The sequence below is a fragment of the Hyperoodon ampullatus genome, assembly GCF_949752795.1.
Source record: "Hyperoodon ampullatus genome assembly, chromosome: 3".
Classification (NCBI taxonomy): domain Eukaryota; kingdom Metazoa; phylum Chordata; class Mammalia; order Artiodactyla; family Ziphiidae; genus Hyperoodon; species Hyperoodon ampullatus.
The window spans coordinates 98,133,823-98,157,428 of record NC_136916.1 but is presented as its reverse complement, the minus strand read 5'-3'; the positions used below and the strand labels follow the sequence as shown (position 1 = coordinate 98,157,428).

General features: G+C 41.6%; 1 protein-coding gene across 3 annotated transcripts in view; it reads right to left on the bottom strand.

Annotated features, from left to right (window-relative positions):
* Positions 1–392: 392 nt before the first annotated feature.
* The window catches only part of RASGRP1 (RAS guanyl releasing protein 1), a gene marked incomplete at both ends in the record, with an annotated part of 75,972 nt that continues 52,758 nt past the window's right edge, over positions 393–23,606 (bottom strand). For 2 of the 3 annotated variants that reach the window (XM_079701102.1, XM_079701103.1), the window contains 11 exons: positions 393–527; positions 7,469–7,854; positions 8,526–8,678; positions 9,455–9,491; positions 10,234–10,378; positions 11,123–11,232; positions 12,077–12,181; positions 16,734–16,814; positions 18,308–18,583; positions 20,883–20,999; positions 21,998–22,171. In XM_079701102.1, coding sequence (XP_079557228.1) covers positions 393–527; positions 7,469–7,854; positions 8,526–8,678; positions 9,455–9,491; positions 10,234–10,378; positions 11,123–11,232; positions 12,077–12,181; positions 16,734–16,814; positions 18,308–18,583; positions 20,883–20,999; positions 21,998–22,171 — 1,719 coding nt within the window. The remainder of the gene's footprint in view (positions 528–7,468; positions 7,855–8,525; positions 8,679–9,454; positions 9,492–10,233; positions 10,379–11,122; positions 11,233–12,076; positions 12,182–16,733; positions 16,815–18,307; positions 18,584–20,882; positions 21,000–21,997; positions 22,172–23,606) is intronic. The other variant, XM_079701104.1, reaches the window with a different exon arrangement.

The following is a 23,606-nucleotide window of genomic DNA, read 5'->3' as shown; positions in this document are numbered from 1 at the left end:
CGGGAAGGAAACAAATGCATTTTCCAGGGATTTTAGTTCTAAGGAAGAAGCAGCTGGGCAGGCCACATAGAAGAAGCTATCTTGTCAGAAAACTATAGTCATGTTTTTTATCATGCTTTTGATATTAGTCCCAGGGGAAAAATTTTTTTCTGGTATGAATGGCAAATATTTTGCATTCTTCAGCTTTCCTCCCTTTGATTCAACTGGCTGGAAGAAAAAACCATACCACACAGTTGGAATCTTTTAAGTAACAAAAGAGTAACTAGCTTTCCTTCTTTAAAGTACCCTTTTGAAAGCCAGTCAGTCTAAGGTTTCCCAGGTCTTTGTGTTAAGAGGTTTAGGAAATGAGATCTCTGATACACTCTGCAGTTTGTGCTGCTTGAGTTTCTGGGCTAAGAACAGTCACCCTGCTCCATCTGAGCCAAGACATGATTGCTTCTTGCAAGCTGGAGGGTTTCTATCTTCTTCTGTGCATATTTCAGTTGGATCTTTAGAGCATTATTATCTGCTTTCAGGGTATTTATTTCCTTAAAAAAAAAAAAGAATGAGGTATGTTAATAAAGCAGCAATGAATGGCAAATCAGTTACAGTATTGGGAGTACTACACTTGATTGGCATCTATTCACTGTGGCTGAGAATTAAAAAGTGTTTTCAAGGCATGCATTTTGCCCTGAATAAAAAATAACACATTAAATATCAAATGAGCATGTGTAAACAACAATTAGTTTTGTTACATCAAAGATGTGAGTGGCTAGCAGGCAGAATAAACCATTCCTGGGCAATAGATGAATAATGAGAAAATCTTTGAATATTGTGTAGCAGACCTAAACTTGGCAGAAATAGTCTTGGTTAGGTCTGAGGTATGAAAGCAGTGACTTGGAATTCTATAATATGTGATATTATAGTTCACATGAGATATTACATATATAATCATACTACATATTTTCTCCTCCAAATCACTGAAAACTAACAGACTCTTGAGAAAGATAAGAATTTTATCCCATCCCCTTAAACTGAGATTTATTTAATTTGCAGTGATTTAGTTATAGAGGCAGCTATTGATTTCCAGTGTTGCAAATGGCAGAATTTCATTCTTTGTTTATGGCTGAGTAATATTCCATTCCATGTATGTATATGTGTATATAGGTACATACATCGTCTTTATCAGTTCATCTGTTGATAGACACTTAAGTTGCTTCTATATCTTGGCTATTGTAAATAATGGTAAGAACATTGGGGTGTGTGTATCTTTTTAAATTAGTGTTTTCATTTTCTTTGGATATATATGCAGGAGTGGAATTGCTGGATCATATAGTAGGTTTTTTTCAGTCTTTTGAGAAATCTCCATAGTGTTTTCCATATTGGCTGCACCAATTTTCATTCCCCCCAGCAGTGCACGAGGGTTCCCTTTTCTGAACATCCTCATGAGCAACTTGTTATCGTGTGTTCTTGATGATAGCCATCCTAATAGGTGTGAGATGATATCTCATTGTGGTTTTGAATTGCACTTCTCTGATGATTAGTGATGTGGAGCATCTTTTCATGTACCTGTCGGCCATTTGTATGTTTTCTTTGGGAAAAAAGTCTACACAGTTCTTCTGTTTTGTAATCAGATTTTGTTGTTATTGAGTTGTATGAGTTCTTTACATATTTTAAAGAACTCCTTACCAGATATATATCATTTGCAAGTATCTTCCCCCATTCAGTTGATTGCCTTTTCAGTTTATTGATGGTTTCCTTGTTGTGCAAAAGCTTTTTAGTTAATATAGTCCCAGTTGCTGATTTTTTGCTTTTGGTGTCATATCCAAAAATTCATTGCCAAAGACCAGTGACAAGGAGCTTCTTCCTTCGTTTTTTTCTAGGAGTTTCATAGTATCAGGCCTCATGTTTACCTCTTTGATCCATTATGAGTGAATTTTTATCAGTGGTGTAAGATGGGGGTCGAATTTCATTGCTCTGCATGTGCTTATCCAGTTTTCCCAACATTTGTGAAGAGATTTTCCTTTCTGCTTGGGTGCTCTGGGCTCCCTTGTCGAATATATTAGTTGACTGTATATGCAGGGGTTTAATTCTGGGCTCTTTTCTGTTCCATTGGTTTATGTGTCTGTTTTTGTGCCAGTACCGTACTGTTTTTATTACTGTAGCTTTGTAGTATAATTTGAAATTAAGTGTGGTACCTCCAGCTTTGTGCTCTTTCATCAGGATTACTTTGGTTATTCAGAATCTTTCATGGTTCCATACAAATTTTAGGACTGTTTTTTTTCTATTTCTGTAAACAATTCCATTGGTATTTTGATGAGGATTGCATTGAAGCTATAGATTGCTTTGGATAGTATGGATATTTTAAGTCTTTTAAAAAAATTTATTTTATTGAAGTCTAGTTGATTTACAGTTGTTGTGTTTCTGCTGTACAGCAAAGTAATTCAGTTATACACATATACATTTTCTTTTTCATATTCTTTTCCATTATGGTTTATCATAGGATATTGAATATAGTTCTCTGTGCTATACAGTAGGACCTTGTTGTTTATCCATTCTGTATGTTAATAGTTTGCATCTGCTAATCCCAAATTCCCAATGTACCCCTCCCCCACCCCCCTCCCCCCTTGGCAACCACAAGTATGTTCTCTGTGTCTGTGAGTCTGTTTCTGTTTCACAGATAAGTTCATTTAGGTCATATTTTAGATTCCACATGTAAGTGATATCATATGGTATTTTTCTGACTGACTTCACTTAGTATGATAATCCCTAGGTCCATCCATGTTGCTGCAAGTGGCATTATTTCATTCTTTTTTATGGCTGAGTAGTAGTGCATTGTATATATGTATATATACCACTAAATCCATATCATATCTTTATCCGTTCATCTATTGATGGGCACTTAGGTTGCTTCTGTGTCTTGGCTGTTGTAAATAGTGCTGCTGTGAACAGCAGGGTTCATGTATCTTTTTGAATTATAGTTTTGTCCAGATATATGCCCAGGAATGGGATTGCTGGATCACATGGTAGTTCTACTTTTAGTTTTTTAAGGAACCTCCATACTGTTTTCCATAGTGGCTGCACCAATTTACATTCCCACCAACAGTGTAGGAGGGTTCCCTTTTCTCCACACCCTCTCCAGCGTTTATTATTTGTAGACTTCTTAATGATGGCCATTCTGACCAGTGTGAGGTGGTACCTTATTGTATTTCTGATTTTGTAGTTCTGATTTTCATTTCTCTAATAATTAGTGATGATGAGCATCTTTTCATGAGCCTTTTGCCCATCTGTATGTCTCCTTTGGAAGGAAAGAATTCAGGTCTTCTAGCCAGACATTTTAGCAATCTTAATTCTTCTGATCCATGAACACAGGATGTCTTTCCATTTGTGTCTTCGATTTCTTTCTGCAAAGTCTTGTAGTTTTCATTGTAGAAATCTTTCATTTCCTTGATTAAATTTATTCCTATTTTATTGTTTCTGATGCTATTGTGAATGGGAAAGATTTCTTTTTCAGATGTTTTGTCCTTAGTGTATATAGAAATGCAACTGATTCTGTAAGTTGACTTTGTATACTGCAGTTTAACAGAAAATGTTTATTAGTTTCAACAGTTTTTTTTGCTTAATCTTTAGGTTTTTCTATATACAGACTCATCATCTGCAAACAGTGACAGTTTTGCTACTTCTTTCCTGATTTGGATGTTTTACTTTCTTGTCTTGCCTAATCGCTCTAGCTGGGACTGTCAGTACTTTAGGTCATATTTTAGATTCCACATGTAAGTGATATAATATGGTATTTTTCTGACTGACTTCACTTAGTATGATAATCCCTAGGTCCATTCATGTTGCTGCAAGTGGCATTATTTCATTCTTTTTTATGGCTGAGTAGTATTGCATTGTATAATATATACCACTAAATCCATACCATATCTATCCATTCGTCTATTGATGGGCACTTAGTGGTGAGAGTGGGCATCCTTGTCTTGTTCTTCATCTTGGTGGAAAAGCTTTGAAATTTTCTCCATTGAGTATAATGTTAGCTGTGGGTTTGTTGTATATGGCCCTTATTATGTTGAGGTATATTCCTTTTATCCAGTCTGAGCAGGGTTTTTATCATGAAAGGATGTTGTATTTTGTTAGATGTTTTTCTGCATCTGTTGAGATGACCACATGATTTTTATCTTTCATTTTACTAATGTGATGATTACATTTATTGATTTGCCTATGTTGAACTGTCTTTGCATGCTAGGGATAAACCCCATTTTTCATGGTGTATAAAAATCTTTTTGATGTGTTCTTGAGTTCAGTTTGCTAATATTTTGTTGAGAATTTTTGCATGTATAGTCATCAGTGATACTGGTCTGTAGTTTGGTTTTCTTGTAGTTTCCTTATCTGGCTTCGGTATCAGGGTAAAACTGCCCTCACAGAATGAGTTTGCAAATATTCCCTCTATTTTTTGGAAGGTTTTAAGAAGGACTGGTGTTAATTCTTTGAGTGAGTATTGGGTAGAATTTGCCAGTGAAGCTGTCTGATCCTGGGGTTTTCTGTGATGGGAGGATTTTGATTACTGATTCAATGTCTTTGTTTGTTATTGGTCTGTTCAGATTTTCTGTTTTTTTCTTGCTTCAGTCTTGTTTGGTTGTGTATTTCTGTAAATTTATTCATTTCTTCTAGGTTATCTAGTTTGTTGGCATATAATTACTCATAATAGTCTCTTATGGTCCTATGTATTTGCGTAGTAACAGTTGTAATGTCTCCTTTTGTCATTTTAATTTTACATATTTGAGCCTTCTCCCTCCCTCCCTTTCTTTCTCTCCCTCTCTTTCTGGTTGTGTCAGGTCTTAGTTGCAACACGCGGGACCTTTCATTGCAGTGCATGGGCTCCAGAGCATGTGGGCTTAGTTGCCTCACAGCATGTGGGAATCTTAGTTCCCTGACCAGGGACTGAACCTGCGTCCTTTACCAATGGACCACCAGGGAAGTCCCTCTTTTTTTCTTAGTGTGAATAAAGGGTTGTCCATTTTGTTCATCTATCTTTTGTCAGTGTACATGAAGCTTTGGTTTGCTGTGGTGCAACTGGCTGTTTTAAGGGCAGTTACTATTAAATGATTGTTCACAATCGATTTTGTTTATCTTTTTTGTCGATCCTTTCTATTTCTTCTGGTCTCTATTTATTTCCAGTCTGATCTTTTTCCTCCTGATAGCAGCAAGTTGCCGTGGGGCAGGCTCACCAACTCACTCCCTTGGCTTCACAGCCCTCTCTGAGGTCCTATGAAGCTATTCTCTGAAGCACAGGTGGGTAGAAATCTACTGGGTGGTCTGGTGTAGAGTCACTTTTGTTTGTTTATGAATGACCAGTTTAGCTGTAAATAAAAGGGGAGAGAAAAAAGGAGCAACACATGCCACCGTGATGCTGATGTTTCTGGTCTTCAAGACTTTGAATCTTGTGTTTTTACCTTACTTATACCATACTGATTACCCCCCAAAATATGGGGGGGTAATTTGGGATACATGAGTTGTTTCTCAACATAAATTACCTAGATAGCTGTCTATTAGCTACTGTGTAATATTGAGTGTTTGCTATGTGCCAGGTACTGTGTTACATGATTAATAGAGGTGGATATAGTATCAGACTGGGGATTTGAACCTAAGACGCTTTGCATTTTCTTTTGTCCTGTGCTGGCTTAGAGGTATACACATACTTAAAATAATGTATAATATTTATTAATTATAATATGAATATTACATATTATTTTAAATACTCTAAAACATGCATAGTGAATTCTGGTCCTTAGGTCCCAATGACAAGGATAAAAGTAAAGAGGGTTTACCAGCTCTGGTATTACTGGGTAGGAATGAATACTGGAGCTAACTAACTCACCTGAAATCTTTCTACCACCCACTTCTTGCAGCAAGAAGTCGTTGTTGCCAACAACTACATTGCTTCTTTTACACAGCATGTAAAATGTCAGGATCTGAAGCAAGCTGTAGAGCGCACAGACTGTATTTTACAGAGGACCAAACAGGTCACAGAGTTTATCAGCAGGAGTAAGAAATATCTGGGACTAGAAGCACAGATCTTTGTCCCCAAGACTGAAGTTCTTTCTACTCTAGCAAGTTCACTTTTCAAGGTTTATTTCATTGTTCTTGAACATTGATTCTGGCCGCTTCTACCCCTAGAGAGGGCTTTGTGTCACCCGCATCAGAAGATGTTCTGATTGATTCTTAAGCATGTCTTAAAATATTCTGAGTGAGTACTTTTCATCCAGAAAAATCTGTTCTTTTCTCAAGTGTTCCTCCTAATATTATGTTTTTGTTCTAGGCACCAAACCAAGAGTTTCACATACATTATCTAACTTGTTTCTTCAATTCAATTCCTGGGGGTCTGACAGGGAAGGTGCAACACTGAGGACCAGGTAGGGAATCCTGAGAACCTCTTGGGCAGTTTTACTATGTAGTGTGTAGAATTATGTAAGGAATTCTAGCCAGTTAGATGTTGGTTTTGTGTTTGTACTGATTGATAGGCCTCCAAAAACACATTGCCAGCCTTGATGTTTTGGGGGAAAAAGGCAGACAGGCCTTACCCTGTCTTCGGTAAGAAACTACTGTCCCATGACAAGAGGTCTGTCTAAACAAAAGGAAGTAATTAGTGATGACCCTGTGGAGTTGAGTATTTGGACAACTGCCTGTTGTCCCCACTCCTACTTTCCTTTCTTTTCTTCTGTTTTTAACCTTATAGTCCCCCTTCTCATCAAACCTTGGCATCATATTCTTCTTGGTAAACCTTATTTTGTCTTTTCTAATACCTCCATTAGATAACTTACAATTAGGACATTGTGAGCCTAACAGAAAAAAAGCAACGCTGCTACCACAACTGTTACCATTTACTACATTATATTGCTATAGATTATAATCAATGGTGCATTTTCCAACTACTGTTGATTTAGCTGTGTGTGTGTGTGTGTATGTAAAATCAGCACATCCCCTGATGTTTTAGAGAAGAGTTCCCTCATTCTGTATTAAGGAGGCTTTTTCTGCAGTGAGCTAAATACTCCCTTCCTTTTTTGGATAGCACAGTGATCACCTCCTTTTAGGAAGATGTCCAGGCAACCATGAAGGCCCCCCAAAGACCTCTAGGGAGGGAGGATTTAGGCAACTTGCTTTTAAGTCTAGAAAAAGGGTGTGGTGTCACTACAGTAAAGCTGATCAATAGAAAGTGGTTTTTCTCAAGGAGCCTACTGTGAACAGAGCTTTGGGCCCTGGTACCAACACTTGGAGATTGTACCTTTATGGCAATAGGAGTCCTGTCTATCCTGTCCTAGTTACGTAATGTGAACCAGGGCCCCCACTGGTTTCTTTGAGACAAAGCAGAATCCTTTTTTTTCCCCTTTATCTTTCTAATAATCAACCTGGTCTGAATCTTCAGTTTACATGTTCTTCCCTGGTTTAGCCCCACTTTTCTCAGAGTCTGAAAAAAAGGAAAAGGTGGTACCTGTTCCAGCTCTTGGTAGGTTGGGAGTCTGAGGTGACGGAGCTCCTCCTTTGATTTTATGAGGGATTCTTTATTCTCCCACTTGACGAAAGCCCGCTTTCTGACCAAGACTGGGCTGGGGCATGGAGATGTAGTGCTGGGAAGTACATACAGAGTATCCTGGGCCGTCTTCCTTGGGGAAGATAGCACAAAGTGACTGGAAGGGCCCTCACTGCCAAGCCAAGACAGTGCTTCGGTCTGGGTGGCCTTGTGGGCAACAGTCCTCTTCAGCCGAACAGAAATCTTCTGTGAGGACACTCCCATGAGCATGATGGTCCGATCCTTACTTTCCTCATTGTGTTCCAGAGCCTCCCCATTAGGGAATGTGAAAGGTCCTTCCTCTGGTGCTGTGGGAAGGTACGTGACATGTTAGTACTTTGGCTCAGAAAAGCAGAGACTCAATATTGACACATTAGTTTCAAATGAGACTCTTCTTATTGTTACAGGAGTTCCATAGGCCCACAGTGGACTCATTTTCAAGCAGGCAGTTTAGAGGGTAAGGGGGCTGAAATCCAGGGGCCTTGCTGGCCAAGCTGTGGCCACTGGTGTCAGGCTGCATCCACCCTGAGGAAAGGCCATCCTTAAAGGCTCCTTTTCTGTTGCTTTTTTCTATTTGCTTGCTTTCTTTTGCTCCCCAAAAGGTAGTGTGCCTAAGATTCCGTCCCAAGCTTTCTGTATGTCTAGGGTTTATATTTACCATTTAATAGATAACAGTGATAACCAGTAGTCGGTTTTTTTTACTACAATCAGACCTTGCCAAATAGCACTTCCACAGCAATTTTCATTTGTTGCCCATGACACACCTATGTTTAACCTACCTATTAATCTACTTCCTGGCAGTTCTAGGAAAGCCTCAGAAGTCCTCTTGTCACTATTGGGCAAAGCTCTGGGGACTGGGGAGAGATGGACTGGAGAAGAGAAACCTCTAGGTGCAGCCCCTTTCCAGGCTTCACTCTGAGGCCGCAGACCTTCATGCTGCTCTCTGCCACTTTTCTCCCAAGAAAGTCGGCTTGCTTACCATGGAGCAGATCTTTGGCTCCCAACGAGCAAAGGTTGGACGTTGGCCCCACAGAGGTGCTGTTCTCTGTGGGAGCTGTTGAGTTCTTGGCTCGCTTCTTGCACTCGAACACAACCAGGTCTTTGCATTGTTTGTGGCAGTTCATCCCGCAGTCTGTGGACAAGACACCCTGATCAGGAAGTCTTTCACTTTCTCCTCCAGGGTCTCAAAACCACATGCATGCAGCGCTCTCGTCACACATGTCTGTCCTGTCTTCTGCAGCTAGGACACTTAACACCTCTATTGAACTTAACATTCTTCTCACTGGGTCAGCCCTGGATCTCACAACCTTGTCACAGCCCTTATGAGTCTGGCAATCAGAAGTGGCATCCTGCTCTCCTAGACAGAAGTGGTGTTTTTCTTGGTCATCCTGCACATACTGCCTACTCTACGGAGACCCTCTGGAGGCTCCCAGCTGTTAGGTCTTATTCTTTCTTCCTTGCAGTAAAAGGTCTTTTCTCCTTTACTCCTGAACTTTTCTAGTCATAAGGAAGGACAATTATCCTGGGATATCTACTGATAAAAGGAAAGCTGAGAAGGGCCTTTGGTAATCACTTATCTTTTGTTTCAGAAGTGATTCTGTGCCTGTCTGTCTTTGGGGACCCATGACAATATGAGAGCATAATCTACCAGTCATCCCTAGTTCCAGGGCAAACAAGGCAAAGTGAGGCTCTTGTAATAAACTGCATAACTAGTCACCCAGATTCCTCTCTTCTTTGTGGTGGCAGTCACTCTCAGGGGGTGCTCTAGGGAAGCCAGTTTGAAGATGAGGTTGTGAGGTGTGCTGAGAAGCTGTGGACTGAATGGACAACTACTATGGGTAGAACATGCTTTACAGGAAAGCCTCTCAGACCAGGGAAGACAACACACTGGACAAAGCTGGGCCTTACCTTTACACCGATACCCTTGTTTGATCACTCCCCAGAGCTGTGAGACAAAGAAGAGACAGTTAGAATGCACCACAGGTCCTTCATCTACCTGGTAGGAGGCTAGACATTGACATCCATTCTTTATTTTCCCTCATTCTACTCTACCTCAAGTGGGAAGGAAACCTCATTTATCTCTCATGTGTCTTAATCCCTCCTAGCCTTAAACTGAAAACAGGAAAAGTTTGTGCTGATCAGAGGTAAATGTTCTCAAGAAGCTTAACTACAGTGGATTTATGACCGAGGCCTGAAGCAGATGAACCATAGGACAAATAGGCTTCTTGAGACTCCAAACTAAAGAGCAAGTATACAGAATCCTGGGGTCACGGACTGAGTTTAGGAGGAAACTGTTGGTCGGGGTGGGACAGAGGAGGGGCAGAGCCCAAGTGACTTCTTAAAAGGCAGTTCCTTTTGAAGGGGTGAGGATGTCTCATATTTCTCTTTTCTAACATCTGAAACAGCATATGGATATAATACTTTAAAAGTATATCCCAAATTCAACATTTCCTCACCATTTATCCCAGGCCCTTCTACCAGAGGAGAAAATAAATCAGGAAGAAACGGGAACAGATGAGTGCAAGTAAAACCCATGCATTTGAGGATGAGGTTATTGTAGGTGTTTGCTTAGGCTCTAGGCAGGAAGAGTTGATAAAGGTGCACGAGGTCTGTACCTGGCTTAATCACTTAAACTGTCTCATACCCCTCCCCACGTTCAACCCCGAAGCACTCTGAGAACAACTCACAAATCCAGCACAGTTGTCACAGAAAGTGGGCTTCAGGTAGGTTGTCTCTTGGAAGTTGTGAGGAAAGCCCAGGCCCAGCTTGGAGTAGATGGAGCTGGCCCTCATGAAGTAGGCAGTGATCTCTTCTCTGCTGATGAGACCTTCCCTGCCCGCCAATGAGAGAGAAGGATGTGAGCGGGGCTGGGTAGCAAGGCAGCTTCTAGCCTTAGAAACTCACTTTCTTTGTATCCTTGAGGGATAGCACAGTATGTATTACCTGACACTTACTTCCATGAGCCCTCCTTTTAATAAGGATGTCTGGGTAGCATGTGTAAGGAGGTGAGATGGCATTACTCATTTCCACAGAGTCACTCTTTGGCTAAACCAGGTTTTTTTAACTAACTTAACCACTATCCACAAGACTTGAAAAAGAAGTGATGGAAATGTGGGTATAGGGAAATATCTTATGCTGAGGTTTCTGACTTTAGACAGCACCTACTATATAACTGTAACCCACCAACCAAACATTTGGTTTCACACAGAGAACCAGCTTCTTGAGAAAAGTAAATATGCAAAATATTAGTAAATATTAGTTGTTCCTCATAATCTGTAAGGACAAAGCAAGAAGGAAGACTAAACTTTTTCTTACTTACAGTTGACTATTCCTAAAGTGGCAGAATTATGGAGTCTTCAACTCTGAGATATTTAAAACATGCTTTTTTCATGGTCTGTTGTGGTCCAAACCGAAGCTGGACAGGCATCTGCTTGATAATGGCTCTCTTAGCACTGAGATTCATTAAGTGACCACATCAGCAACACATCTGAGTTTACAAATTCTTCTAGTGACACACCCATAAAGCATTCTTACCAACAGGTTCATAGCCACATATTCCCATACACAAACCCTCACCTGTCTTTGTCCATAACACAGAAGGAAAATGGAAAACTCGCAGCAATCTTTTCAAATTCTTCCTGGGAAATGTATCCATCCTGGTCATGATCATAGTTCTTGAATACAGACTGTGAAAAAGGAGTTTCTTTGGTGATTACCAAAGAGAAACCAATCATAGCCAAATGACAAAGGGGCCAGAACACCTCAGTCTGAGTGAGAGGAACAAGGAAACCTGCTCCTTAAGCTGCTGCTGAGATTCAGTGGGTCACATCCCAGGTCTCTGCAGGTACCAGCATCTGGAGGGTGGCCAGATGCTTTTAATTCATTAGCATGTCAATGTGCCCTCACCCCAGCTGCTCTGTACTCCTAGCTCACTGCACTGAGGGATGTTCCCCCTTCACTGCCCTTTCTTCACTGCACAGCTCAGACTGCCACTTCTCTGTGTAGCTTCTACTAACAGCCCAGTCGGAAGTGCTCTCTACCCCCTCTTAATCCTCTACCAATTGTTCTGTCACTTGCTGGCTCGTTCTTTTCTTGTTACACTGGAATGGTCCATAGGATAAATGTAGAAATATGAAGGTATGTACCCCTTCTCAGCATTTAGCACAGTGAATTGAATCAAGCAATGCCACACTCAGTTTTAGATTCTCCTTATCACCCTTACGTACACTCAAATCTTTTCCAACCTCTCCACCCCCAAATCAACTGACAACCTTTAAATATATGCTCTCCTGCTAGGCCTTTAAGAGGTACACCTCCCCCCATATGAGGCCAAAGTGTGTTGGCAAAATGTAACTTCTGCACTGTTCTGCAGCCACAATATGAGAAGTAACTGGTTCCCTGTGCTCACATAGGAACGAGTTTCAAGTTTCTTACCTTTGTGTTTCTACCACTGTGCTCCCCTCTCCCCACACACAACACTAAGCCAGGCAGTGCCTTGCTTTTCATCTGTGGAAACACAGCTGTACTTACATCTACCATCCTCTGGACATGTTTGCTTATGGTCTTTGGATCAGGTTTCGGAGATACTCCAGAGGCCCAGTCCACTACTACTGGTGGCTTTGAAGGTGTTAGTGGCTAAAATGAAATATTCAGAGAAATCCCTATGACTATAATGCAATGCTATAACCTTAAGCTCCTTCCTTTCCCATTACCTGGTAGCTGCATCTGTGGACAACCCTCAACTATGTGCAGTGGCAAGGAGCAGAGGGCCCGCACGTAATTGAAATCTAGAACAGTAACCTTGGCTAACACAAGTGTTGTGCTTTACAGTTTACAAAGAGCTCCTCACATACATTGTCTCCATCTAAGATAATTTAAAATTCTCAATATGCCTGGAGTTTCAGTTCCCTCTCTATTAAACCTTTTGTTGAAGTTATTGACAAAGAGTAAAGTAGGTCATTTAAATTTTCTCTCTCTAAAGCAACTACAGAAAGAAGAACAAACAAAACCCAAAGTTAGTAGAAGGAAAGAAATCATAAAGATCAGAGCAGAAATAAGTGAAATAGAGATGAAGAAAACAATAGCAAAGATCAATGAAACTAAAAGCTGGTTCTTTGAAAAGATAAACAAAATTGATAAACCTTTAGCCAGACTTACCAAGAAAAAGAGGGAGAGGACCCAAATCAATAAAACTAGAAATGAAAAAGGAGAAGTTGCAACTGACACCACAGAAATACAGACTACTACAAACAACTCTGTGCCAATAAAATGGACAACCTAGAAGAAATGGACAAATTCTCAGAAAGATACAAGCTTCCAAGACTGAACCAGGAAGAAATAGAAAATATGAACAGACCAATCACAAGTACTGAAATTGAAACAGTGATTTAAAAACTTCCAACAAAGTCCAGGGCCGAAGGCTTCACAGGTGAATTCTATCAAACATTTAGAGAAGAGTTAACACCTGTCCTTCTCAAACTCTTCCAAAATATTGCAGTGGAAGGAACACTCCCAAGCTCATTCTAGGAGGCCACCATCACCCTGATACCAAAACCAGACAAAGATACCGCCCCCCCCCAAAAAAGAAAGAAATTACAGGCCAGTATCACCAATGAACATAGATGCAAAAATACTCAACAAAATATCAATACTAGCAAACCGAATCTAACAATACATTAAAAGGACCATACACCATGATCAAATAGGATTTATCCAGGGATACAAGGATTTTTCAATATCCACAAATCAATCAGTGTGATACACCACATTAACAAACTAAAGAGTAAAAATCATTTCAATAGATGCAGTTAAAAGCTTTTGACAAAATTCAACACCCATTTATGATAAAAACTCTCCAGAAAGTGGGCATAGAGGGGACCTACCTCAACATAATAAAGGCCATATATGACAAACCCACAGCTAACATCACTCTCAATGGTGGAAAGCTGACAAACCCACAGCTAACATCACTCTCAATGGTGAAAAGCTGAAAGCATTCCCTCTAAGATCAGGAACAAGAGAAGGATGTCCACTGTCTCCAGTTTTATTCAACATAGTTTTGGAAGTTCTAGCCATGGGACTCAGAGAAGAAAAACAAATAAAAGGAATCCAAATTGGAAAAGAAGTAAAACTATCACTGTTTGCAGATGACATGATACTATACACAGAACATCCTAAAGATTCTACCAGAAAACTACTAGATCTCATCAGTGCATTTGGTAGTTTCAGGATACAAAATTAATACACAGAAATCTCTTGCATTCCTACACACAAACAATGAAAGATCAGAATGAGAAATAAAGGAAACAACCTAATTTACCATCGCATCAAAAGAATACCTAGGAATAAACCTACCTAAGGAGACAAAACACCTGTACTCCGAAAACTATAAGACACTAGTGAAAGCAACTGAGGATGACACAAACAGATGGAAAGATATACCATGTTCTTGGATTGGAAGAATAAATATTGTCAAAATGACTATATTACCCAAAGTAATCTACAGATTCAATGCAATCCCTATCAAATTACCAATGGCATTTTTCACAGAACTAGAACAAAAAATTTTTAAATTTGTATGGAAACACAGAAGACCCCAAATAGCCAAAGCAATCCTGAGAAAGAAAAACGGAGCTGGAGGAATCAGGCCCCCTGACTTCAGACTATACTACAAAGCTACAGTAATCAAAACAATATGGTATTGGTACAAAAACAGAAATATAGATCAATGGAACAGGATAGAAAACCCAGAAATAAACCTACACACCTAGGGTCAAATCTATGATAAAGGAGACAAGAATATACAGTGGAGGAAAGACAGTCTCTTCAATAAGTGGTGCTGGGAAAACTGGACAGCTATGTGTAAGAGAATGAAATTAGAACATTCTCTAACACCATATACAAAAATAAACTCAAAACAGATCAAGACCTAAATGTAAGGCCGGACACTATAAAACTCTTAAAAGGAAACATAGGCAGAACACTCTTTGACATAAATCGCAAGATCTTTTTTGATCCACCTCCTAGAGTAATGAAAATAAAAATAAACAACTGGGATCTAATTAAACTTAAAGGCTTTTGCACAGCAAAGGAAACCATAAAAAACAGAAAACAAAAAGAAAACCCACAGAATGGGAGAAAATATTTGCAAATGAAGTGGCCGACAAAGGATTAATCTCCAAAATAAACAACTCATGCAGCTCTATATCAAAAAAACCCACAAACGACCCAATCAAAAAATGGGCAGAAGATCTAAATAGACATTGCTCCAAAGAAGACATACAGATGGCCAGAATTCACATGAAAAGATGGTCAGCATCACTAATTATCAGAGAAATGCAAATCAAAACCACCATAAGGTATCACCTCACACTGGTCAGAATGGCCATCATCAAAATGTCTACAAACAATAAATGCTGGAGAGGGTGTGGAGAAAAGGGAACCCTCCTACACTGTTGGTGGGAATGTAAATTGGTACAACCACTATGGAGAACACTTAAAAGCTAAAAATAGAGCTACCATATGATCCAGCAATCCTACTCCTGGGCATATATCTGGAGAAAACCATAATTTGAAAAGATACGTGTACCCCAGTGTTCACTGCAGCACTATTTACAATAGCCAGGACATGGAAGCAACCTAAATGTCCATCGACAGAAGAAAGGATAAAGAAGATGTACATATATATGGTGGAATATTACTCAGCCATAAAAAAGAATGAAATAATGCCCTTTGCAACAACGTGGATAGACCTAGAGATTATCATACTAAGTAAGTCAGACAAATATCATATGATACCACTCATATGTGGTATCTAATTTAAAAAATGATACAAATGAACTTATTTACAAAACAGAAACAGACTTACAGATATCAAAAACAAACTTATGGTTACCAAAGGGGAAATGTTGGGGGGAGGGATAAATCAGGAATTTGGGATTAACATACACACACTACTATATATAAAACAGATAACCAACAAGGACCTACTGTATAGCACAGGAAACTCTACTCAATATTCTGTGATAACCTATATGAGAAAAGAATCTGAAAAAGAATGAATATATGTATACATATAACTGAATCACTTTGCTGTACACCTGAACAGCAGGTACACTCCAATAACATTAAAAAAATTTTTTCCTCTCTGTTCTCTACTTACTGTTTAGTAGAGACAAGGATGAGGAGAAAAATAGCTAAAAGGCAGGAAGACACGCAAGAAAATAAAACAAGAAGTGAGGCCTAGACAAGCTGAGATGGAATCCATTCCTAAGTATCTGAGACTTGGCCCAAATTAAAATCTCTTCAAAAAACGAAAGAAGGTCCCCTTTTCGTTGGAATGCCCTCTAACACCCCGAAACCTGCTGAATATGTTCAGTAAACATCTTTGGTTACAATAGTATGCTAGAACTTGATCTTTCTGTATAGAAACAATGAAATTTAGCCATCTGAACAGATAAGCTGAATTTCTCATGTACGGGCAACTCTCTACCCTTGAGTACCACTTGCTTTGGAGCTGGGGAGCTGCCCAGGAGACTGTGGGAATTATTGGTTCTTCAGAAAGAAGACTGAAATTATTTCACCTGCCTGTAGGAAGCCAGGGCCAGATAACCTGTGAAGTCCTTACTGTGCAGCCAGGACTGTGCACAATTTTGAGGACTTCTCATCATAAGAGGTCAAAAGACCCAGCGGACTGCTCTTTCTGACCCACGTGAATACAAGATGTGGGGGCTTTTCTATCTACCAAGTTGAAAGTCCTCTGAAGCTGAGCATCTGATTAATATACATATCATTATCATCAACAAATCATGAAGAGAAACAACTGCCTTGAGGACACTTTATAATTAATAGGAGGGAGAGGTCACTCCAGCCCACCATGCTATATCCCTTCTCTAACTAGTAAACCACTGGCTGATTCCCCCACTCCTTCTGACACTCATGGCATGTAGTTATTTACTGTTCACATATTAGTCTTATCCCCTCGAGTTGTGTACAAACTCTTTATGGTCAGGAACTATTCCTAATACATATGCTGAAGCTTTCCTTATTCCTAGCACAATGTTGGGCACATAGTAAAAACATAATATGCTTTTTAAACTGAACTAAAGTCCATTCCAAGATGGATGACCTTGATGAGAGGCTTGTAAAGCACCTGTTACACATGGGAGTCTTAATATGAAAAACTCACTGGGGCTTTGTGGTTCCTGGGTTCCCGGGCATAAGAAAGCTCGTAGATTTCATCTTCAGTGTAGTAGAGATCTAGGGATAACTGCAGATCAAAGAACAGAGTTAATTGCTAGGATGCTGTTTGCCTTTCCCAGGGCCGATGTGTTTCTTTCCTGGTTCTTCCTCTCTAGTGGTTTACCCTTTTAGGCTGTAAGTCATTTGTTTTTAAAAATTCACAAAATTTTTGGGGTATAACATCTACTTTTGCAGTAGGGCAAGCGTTAGTTCTTGTTAAAATATTTTTAAACTTCGGAGAAGTCTCAAGATGCCTACTTTTAAACTAGGGTTTAATAGCTAAGCTTCTAGGCAGAGCTTAGGCCAAAGGCCCTATCTAGTCAGATGGTCCACACCTCACGTGTTCTCTCCCAAAGCAGATGGATGATCTGAAAGGACAGTTTGCATGACCTGATACCATTAAAATTTGATTCCAGCAACAGAACCCAGTTTAAATGATAACAGGTAATATCAAACAATATTAAGAGTTTCATATATCTTAGAACTATAAAATTTTAGAGGAGAGAGGTCTTAGAAATAATCTTGTTCTTAATCTGGATTCTATGGATGGGCTTCAGGGGGTTCAGAACTCAAAAACATCCATATTTTTGAGTATATATGGCTTACGTATATTTTGGGAGGGAAATGCTTACAGTTTTCCTCACAGAATTTGTGAACCAAGAAAGTTAAGATTCAGTGCCTCTTTCCTCAGATGTTGCTGTCTAAGGCTGAAACTAGCCAAGGTCACCTGGACAATTAGCAAAAGGGCCAGGATTAGACACCAGCTGGATGCAAAGCCTGAGGCACTATCAGAATAATCCTGTGAGGTAGGAAGAGGCTAAAGTGATTATTCCATTCTGCAAAAAAAGCAGATTAAAAATTGTCTAATTTTAGAACTGAAAGAGAAGTCATCGCAGAGATGAATCCCTCTGATTTTACAGAGAAGGAAACAGAGAGTTAGAGTTATGTGCCCACAGTCAGTCACACAGCTGGTGAACTATAGAATCACAGGTCTGGAACGGAGTTCATCTGATCTCACCCCGCACCCAAAGTGCAAATCCTGGTCTCCCGCATCACTACAAGTGTTCGCCTGCCCTTGGCTTAAATGTCTCTGGGATCCAAGCCAGTGGTAGCAGAACCCAAATAATGAACCTTTTTTTTTTTTTAACTCAATGCCTTGTCCTTTTTTTAAATGAAAACCCACTGTCTCCAATCTCTTACCAAGCCTTGTATTCTGATTTGCTATCAGCTCCTCCCAGAGAGCTTAGGACTGGCTTTTGTAGGGGGAGGGGAACACTCCTAGAGGTCCAAAGGGCATGGTGCTTAAGAGCACAGCCCCGGAGTCCCACCACCCGGGTCTGAGCCCAGGATCCGCTGCTTAATAACATGTGGCTTCTGGCAAGTTACGTCTTTGTGCCTCAGAATCCCCATCCATAAAATGGAGGTAATGATAGTATCCACTTCATAGAGTTCTTGTGAGGCTTAACTGAGCTGATCTTTGATAAGGTAGCACTCAGTGATTTGTCTCCTATGGAGCCTCACCGTCAGCAGATGCACCAGGTCCTTGTTGGCCTCCAGGGGTGGGGCCACCTCTTGGAGCTGGACCAATTCGTTGATATGATTGTAAAGGGCCAGCAGCTTGTGGACATTCACCTTCCCCTCCTCCAGATAGTCGGGCATGGCTTCATACAGGGAGATGAGGTCCTTGAGGTGTACCCCCAGGATGGGGATCTTGAAGTGGGTGCACTCCCCGTAGGCACGCCGGTAGTTGTCATAGTTTCTGCAGGAGGACAGCAGCTCGGTCATCTCACCCAGAACCTACAAAGCAGAGGAAGAGAGGCAGTCACAGGTACCATCCAGGCAGGCTGCATTTTTGCAGCGGCCGCCTTTTACTCTCAGCTCCTACCGTAATTTCACCCCGTCCCTGATTTGTCAGGCAGGGGGTGGTCCATCTAAAGGTGTAGATTCTGACTCCCCAGTTAAAACTCCAGCTGATGTCAAACATCGCAGAATAGATTTAGAAAACGCAAGGTGTGCTTTACTACATAACTGGAAAATTCTAGATGAGGTTTTATTTACCATTTTTATGCTAAAATTGTTCTTTAAAAAAATAAATAAGGACATGATAAAAAAGATTTTAAAAGTACAAGAGTATACAGTGCATAGTAAGTGTCTCTCTGACCTCTACCCCAAGCCACGCAGTCCCCTTCCCTAGTGTCTTCTGAATGATTCCAAAGACACCGCACCACATAACACTTCAAGTGTGCTGCCCACGCAGCTGGCGCGGGGAAGCATGTGTTTCCAGCGTGGTGCTTCGGTCACCTGTCGCGTGTTGTTATTCCTTATGCTGCTCTCTGTGGGCCTTGGCTCGGTGAGTCTCAAGATGGGCCTATGCCTAGGAAGCAGGCGACATTCCACTCACGGACCGAAACCCTGGATAGGGAGACTGAACAGACTAGACCAATTCCCTGCAACGGACCTGAGAGAGGACGAGGCGGAGGCCGTGGGGGGCTCTGCGTTAGAGCCTGTGCTCTGCCGCGGCCAGAGGGTGCGTGGCCGCTCCCAGCACAGCAAGGACACAGCCAGGTCTGCTGTTCCTTCCAGCGCACCTGCTTTAAGTCAGCACGCAGTTCACAGAGCCCCACCCCCATGTGTGGTGACCAGCCTTCTCAGAAGCAAAGACAGGAAGGAGAGACTGCCTGCCAGTCACGTCACAACACAAAACAACCATTTTAAACACTGTGCCGGAAATTCCTGTAATAAAATCGTGGTCTAAAGAAGTATCCTTTCTCCCGATGAAGAGCTTGAGGTCTGGGAGTCAGTCCCCAGCAGCCACATGGCTGCCAAGAGAGCCTCCTCACACACCTGTAGGAAACAGGGCGCGCGAGTGTGGAGTGTGGGAAATGCTCATAAGATGAGAGACTAGCAGCAAAGATGACAGAGGTATTTTTGTTCCCCTTGGAAGGTGACATAAACTACTGCAGGACACTAGCTTTAATTCTGGACTTAGGAATTCACTATGCAGACCACCCTGAAGGTCAAGCAGCTACAGACAGGAAGCACTGCTATGGGGGGGACCCCAAGCTGCAGAGCTGCAAGCTACATCTTGTAAACGAAATGACACGAAGGTACTTTAAATTCTGTGATTCTCTCCCTCTGAGACACAGGCAGCTTCAGTTGTTCTGCCTTCTCCCAGCCAGCACCATCAGGGAATTAGAAGGTGACCAGACCACTGGGAGGTGGGGGTGCAGTGGTGTCCCCAGACTCCAGCATTGTCAGAGCAAGGATGATTAGTAAGAGGCCTTCCGAAAGGAGGCTGAACACCTGGGAAAACGGATGTGGCAATGAGGCTCAGACATCTCTCCCTAAGAAGAGAGCTCGCGGGGGGACTGGGGTTTGAGTTTAGTAAGGGAGGCCAAATGAGATGAAATACCCAGAGCAGCTGTTATCAAACCCATACCATAAGTAGCTGCATTTATATCTGTACTATATCACACATGGTTTACACGTGTGGTAACAGCCGTAGGTATAAAGGATTAAAGTCCTTTCTATAAAATCTAATTAATAACGTAGGAAAGTGCATAGGACACTTAAGAAAAATGTTCCTCAATAAAATACCATCTATTAAAAAATGGTACCTGAAAAGCTCATTTCCAACTATCTGGGAAAATTCAGCTCTCCATAATGTCACTCTCCAAGGGTTCCAGCTAGCTAGGTTTCTAACGTGTCACTAAATAACCTCACTTGACATGCAGACTGAACTATGGTCACTGAACCACTCTTCCTTGCTAGAGCAAGTAAGTTCTTACTAAAGATGGTGACTCCGGATACTCAGTGGCATACGAACATGGGAAAGACACACACATTGTTTCAAATCACCAGCAGGAATGGGTGCAGTAACACTGCGGCCACACTGAGTCACAGTCACCCTCAAATCTGTGACATCCCCGTTCCTGTCCTGTGGGTTTTCTTAGGGGTTGCTTCCTTGGTATTTTGCCTGGTTGAAAAGGGATGGTGTGGTTCGGAAACGCTCTCTGGGCTGCCCCTCAAGGAGGAAACGCTGACACTGGTCCTAGGAATGCTGCTAAGGGGCCCGGGAGGAGACAGGAGCACTGACCTTATTGATTTCATGCGGGACATGTGAACTTGTCTCCTTGAGCCTGGAGATTGAGCTGTGACAGAGCCCTCCTATCACAGCCATCAACGTATTGAAGTTCTGTAGTTGGTGGAGCTTCTGTGACACAGAAAACAGAGTCACTGTACATGTCAGTTACATGGGAGCTTAGATGCTGCCTCTCATCTCTGTGTTATGAGTCTTCTTAATTCTGGCCAAAGGCTAGCAATCAGGTATTGCAATTTTCTGTCCATTTCTTTCCTAAGGCTTAATTCCAGACCAGGAGGTCCCAAATCTAGCAAAGCGTCATGTCTTCCTCCTTTAGTTTCAGCTGGTCTGTGGACCACCCTCTACAGCAGTGGCTTCTAACACCCAAAGTACTTGTTTAACACAAAGATTTCTGGACCCAAGTGCAGATGTTCTGATTCCCCGGATCTGGGGTTGAGCTTAGGGATCTGTGCTTTTAACGTACCTTTAGCTAACATCAGAGCAGGTGGTCCATGTACCACACCTGGTCTAGAACATCTAGAGCTAAAAAAATATATCGTCAGCATAATCCTTTACATCCTTCACTCCAAAGTAACCAGACTTTTATTTCTGAGGGCAACGCCAGTGCCTATATAGGACAGTAACTGGGACAGAGATGCTAGAATCTCTGTGAAATTTCAAATATGTGTTCACAGTATCTGCTTTTCTCTTATCAGATGCCTAAACTCTGCCCCTCAAACACTAAACCCAGCCATTCAACACAACATGGGCTCACAGACCTAAATCAGGCTGGTCCAGCTCCACTAAAACCTGAAATTGCCCTTTCCTTTGTCATGTGGGCCACATTTGGTAAAACAATATAGGCTGGTAAGCATCTTCTGAAAAATGTTAAAGATCTAAACAGATCTAACCATATCCTGACCTTGAAGATGGCCTGTAGGGCCCTCTCCATACTGCCCTTGTGTGGGATGTAGAAGAGTCACCGTATCTAGATCTGGGGAGAGGTAAAGGTGCACAAACCCCACCAGGAGGTTCATGATGAGAAAGCAGCTCTAATGGATAGACTAGGCTGGGGGAAGAGGGGATAATTTACCTCTTAGCCCAGGCCTAGTCTTAATCCAGTCACTCACCTGAGCTACCTGGATGAACTTGATGAAGACTTCAGCTCGGAGTTGGGGAGTGGGACGGCTGAGAACCATCAGTTGTACCCACTGGGAGATGCCGTTACACAGGGCAATGGACCGCTCCATGGTAGGGTTCTCCTTCACGCAGCTATTCACGAGGTAATTCTGATAATCGGAGAACTGGGGAAAAAGAAACTCATCAGGACTGCCACTCCGGTATTCTGGGAGACCCGAGGGGCATATTACCTCTGCTGAGTTGATGGCTAGAATCTGCTAAGGGACAGAGGAGCTCTTGGCTTTCCTCTCCTGCAGACAAGGATGGTAGGAAGGACATCTTTCTTATTCTACCCACAGCATGGTCCCTCTACATCAAACGCCATTAGGCCTAAATGGATGTGTACACAATCAAGTTAACCCAAATATTATGTTGAGTAGATAGGGACAGTGTCCTTTCTAAATTCTGAAGAATACAGTATACAAGAAAAATCTCAGTACTAGTTCCAGCTCTGTTGCTGAAGGTAAGGGGAAAAAAAAAAAGATCATCTCACAAAATCTACTGTCACACTCTCTTTTTCTCTCTCTCCTAGCTGTTTTCTTAACTTAAAAATGGGATAGGGCTTCCCTGGTGGCGCAGTGGTTGAGAGTCCGCCTGCCGATGCAGGGGACACGGGTTCGTGCCCCGGTCTGGGAAGATCCCACATGCCGCGGAGCGGCTAGGCCCGTGAGCCACGGCCGCTGAGCCTGCGCGTCCGGAGCCTGTGCTCTACAAGGGGAGAGGCCACAACAGTGAGAGGCCCGCCTACCGCAAAAAAAAAAAAAAAAAAAAAAAAAAAAAATGGGATAAAAAAAATGGGGTAACATCTGTCCTATTTAGGACACGGAATTGTTACTAAGATCAAACATGATAACCTGTGAAAGCACTTTAACTTTTCAAAGTGCTACATAAGTGTGAGGTGGTGCTAACAGGATATAATTAACCTCACGATCAAACAGACCTGTTTGGATTTCCCTCTATTCGCCAACTCGAGCAGGGGCGAAGCAAGTGGGGTACATGACACTGGTTAGCTATTATTTGGGGACCACAGCTTCCCATTCACCTAGGCAATGGCATTCACTATGGCTGACAATGAAACAAACAGCAGATGTGAAGCTGGAAATGTCCCAGAAGATCACTGTATAGGTCATGACTGTAGCTACTGTGTCCCTATCACAAACAATCCTTCTGCTCAAATCGTGTAACAGAGGGAGGAGAGTTTGCTCTGCTCCAATGCTCCCAGGGGAGTTTTCAGTGCTGCTCCCCAGCTATTTCCAGCTCTCCACTTCTCAACTCTGCCCTTTGAGATCAGGTGTGACCACATGACACACTTTAGCCAGGAGAATGTCAGTGGAAGTGACGTGATGACTTTTTTTTTTTTTTTTTTTTTGCAGAAACAAGGCAACTGTTTTAATAATGATGTTTATATTAGTAATAGGCACATTCCAGAAATAAAGAAAAATCCTCTCGCTGGGACTGTATTGGAATGAATGCTTTTCAGGGAAATTCTTTTAGGAAGCTGAGCACACTATCATTTCATACCCTAAAGATCTTTAGATATTTAGGAGTTGCTGATAGACA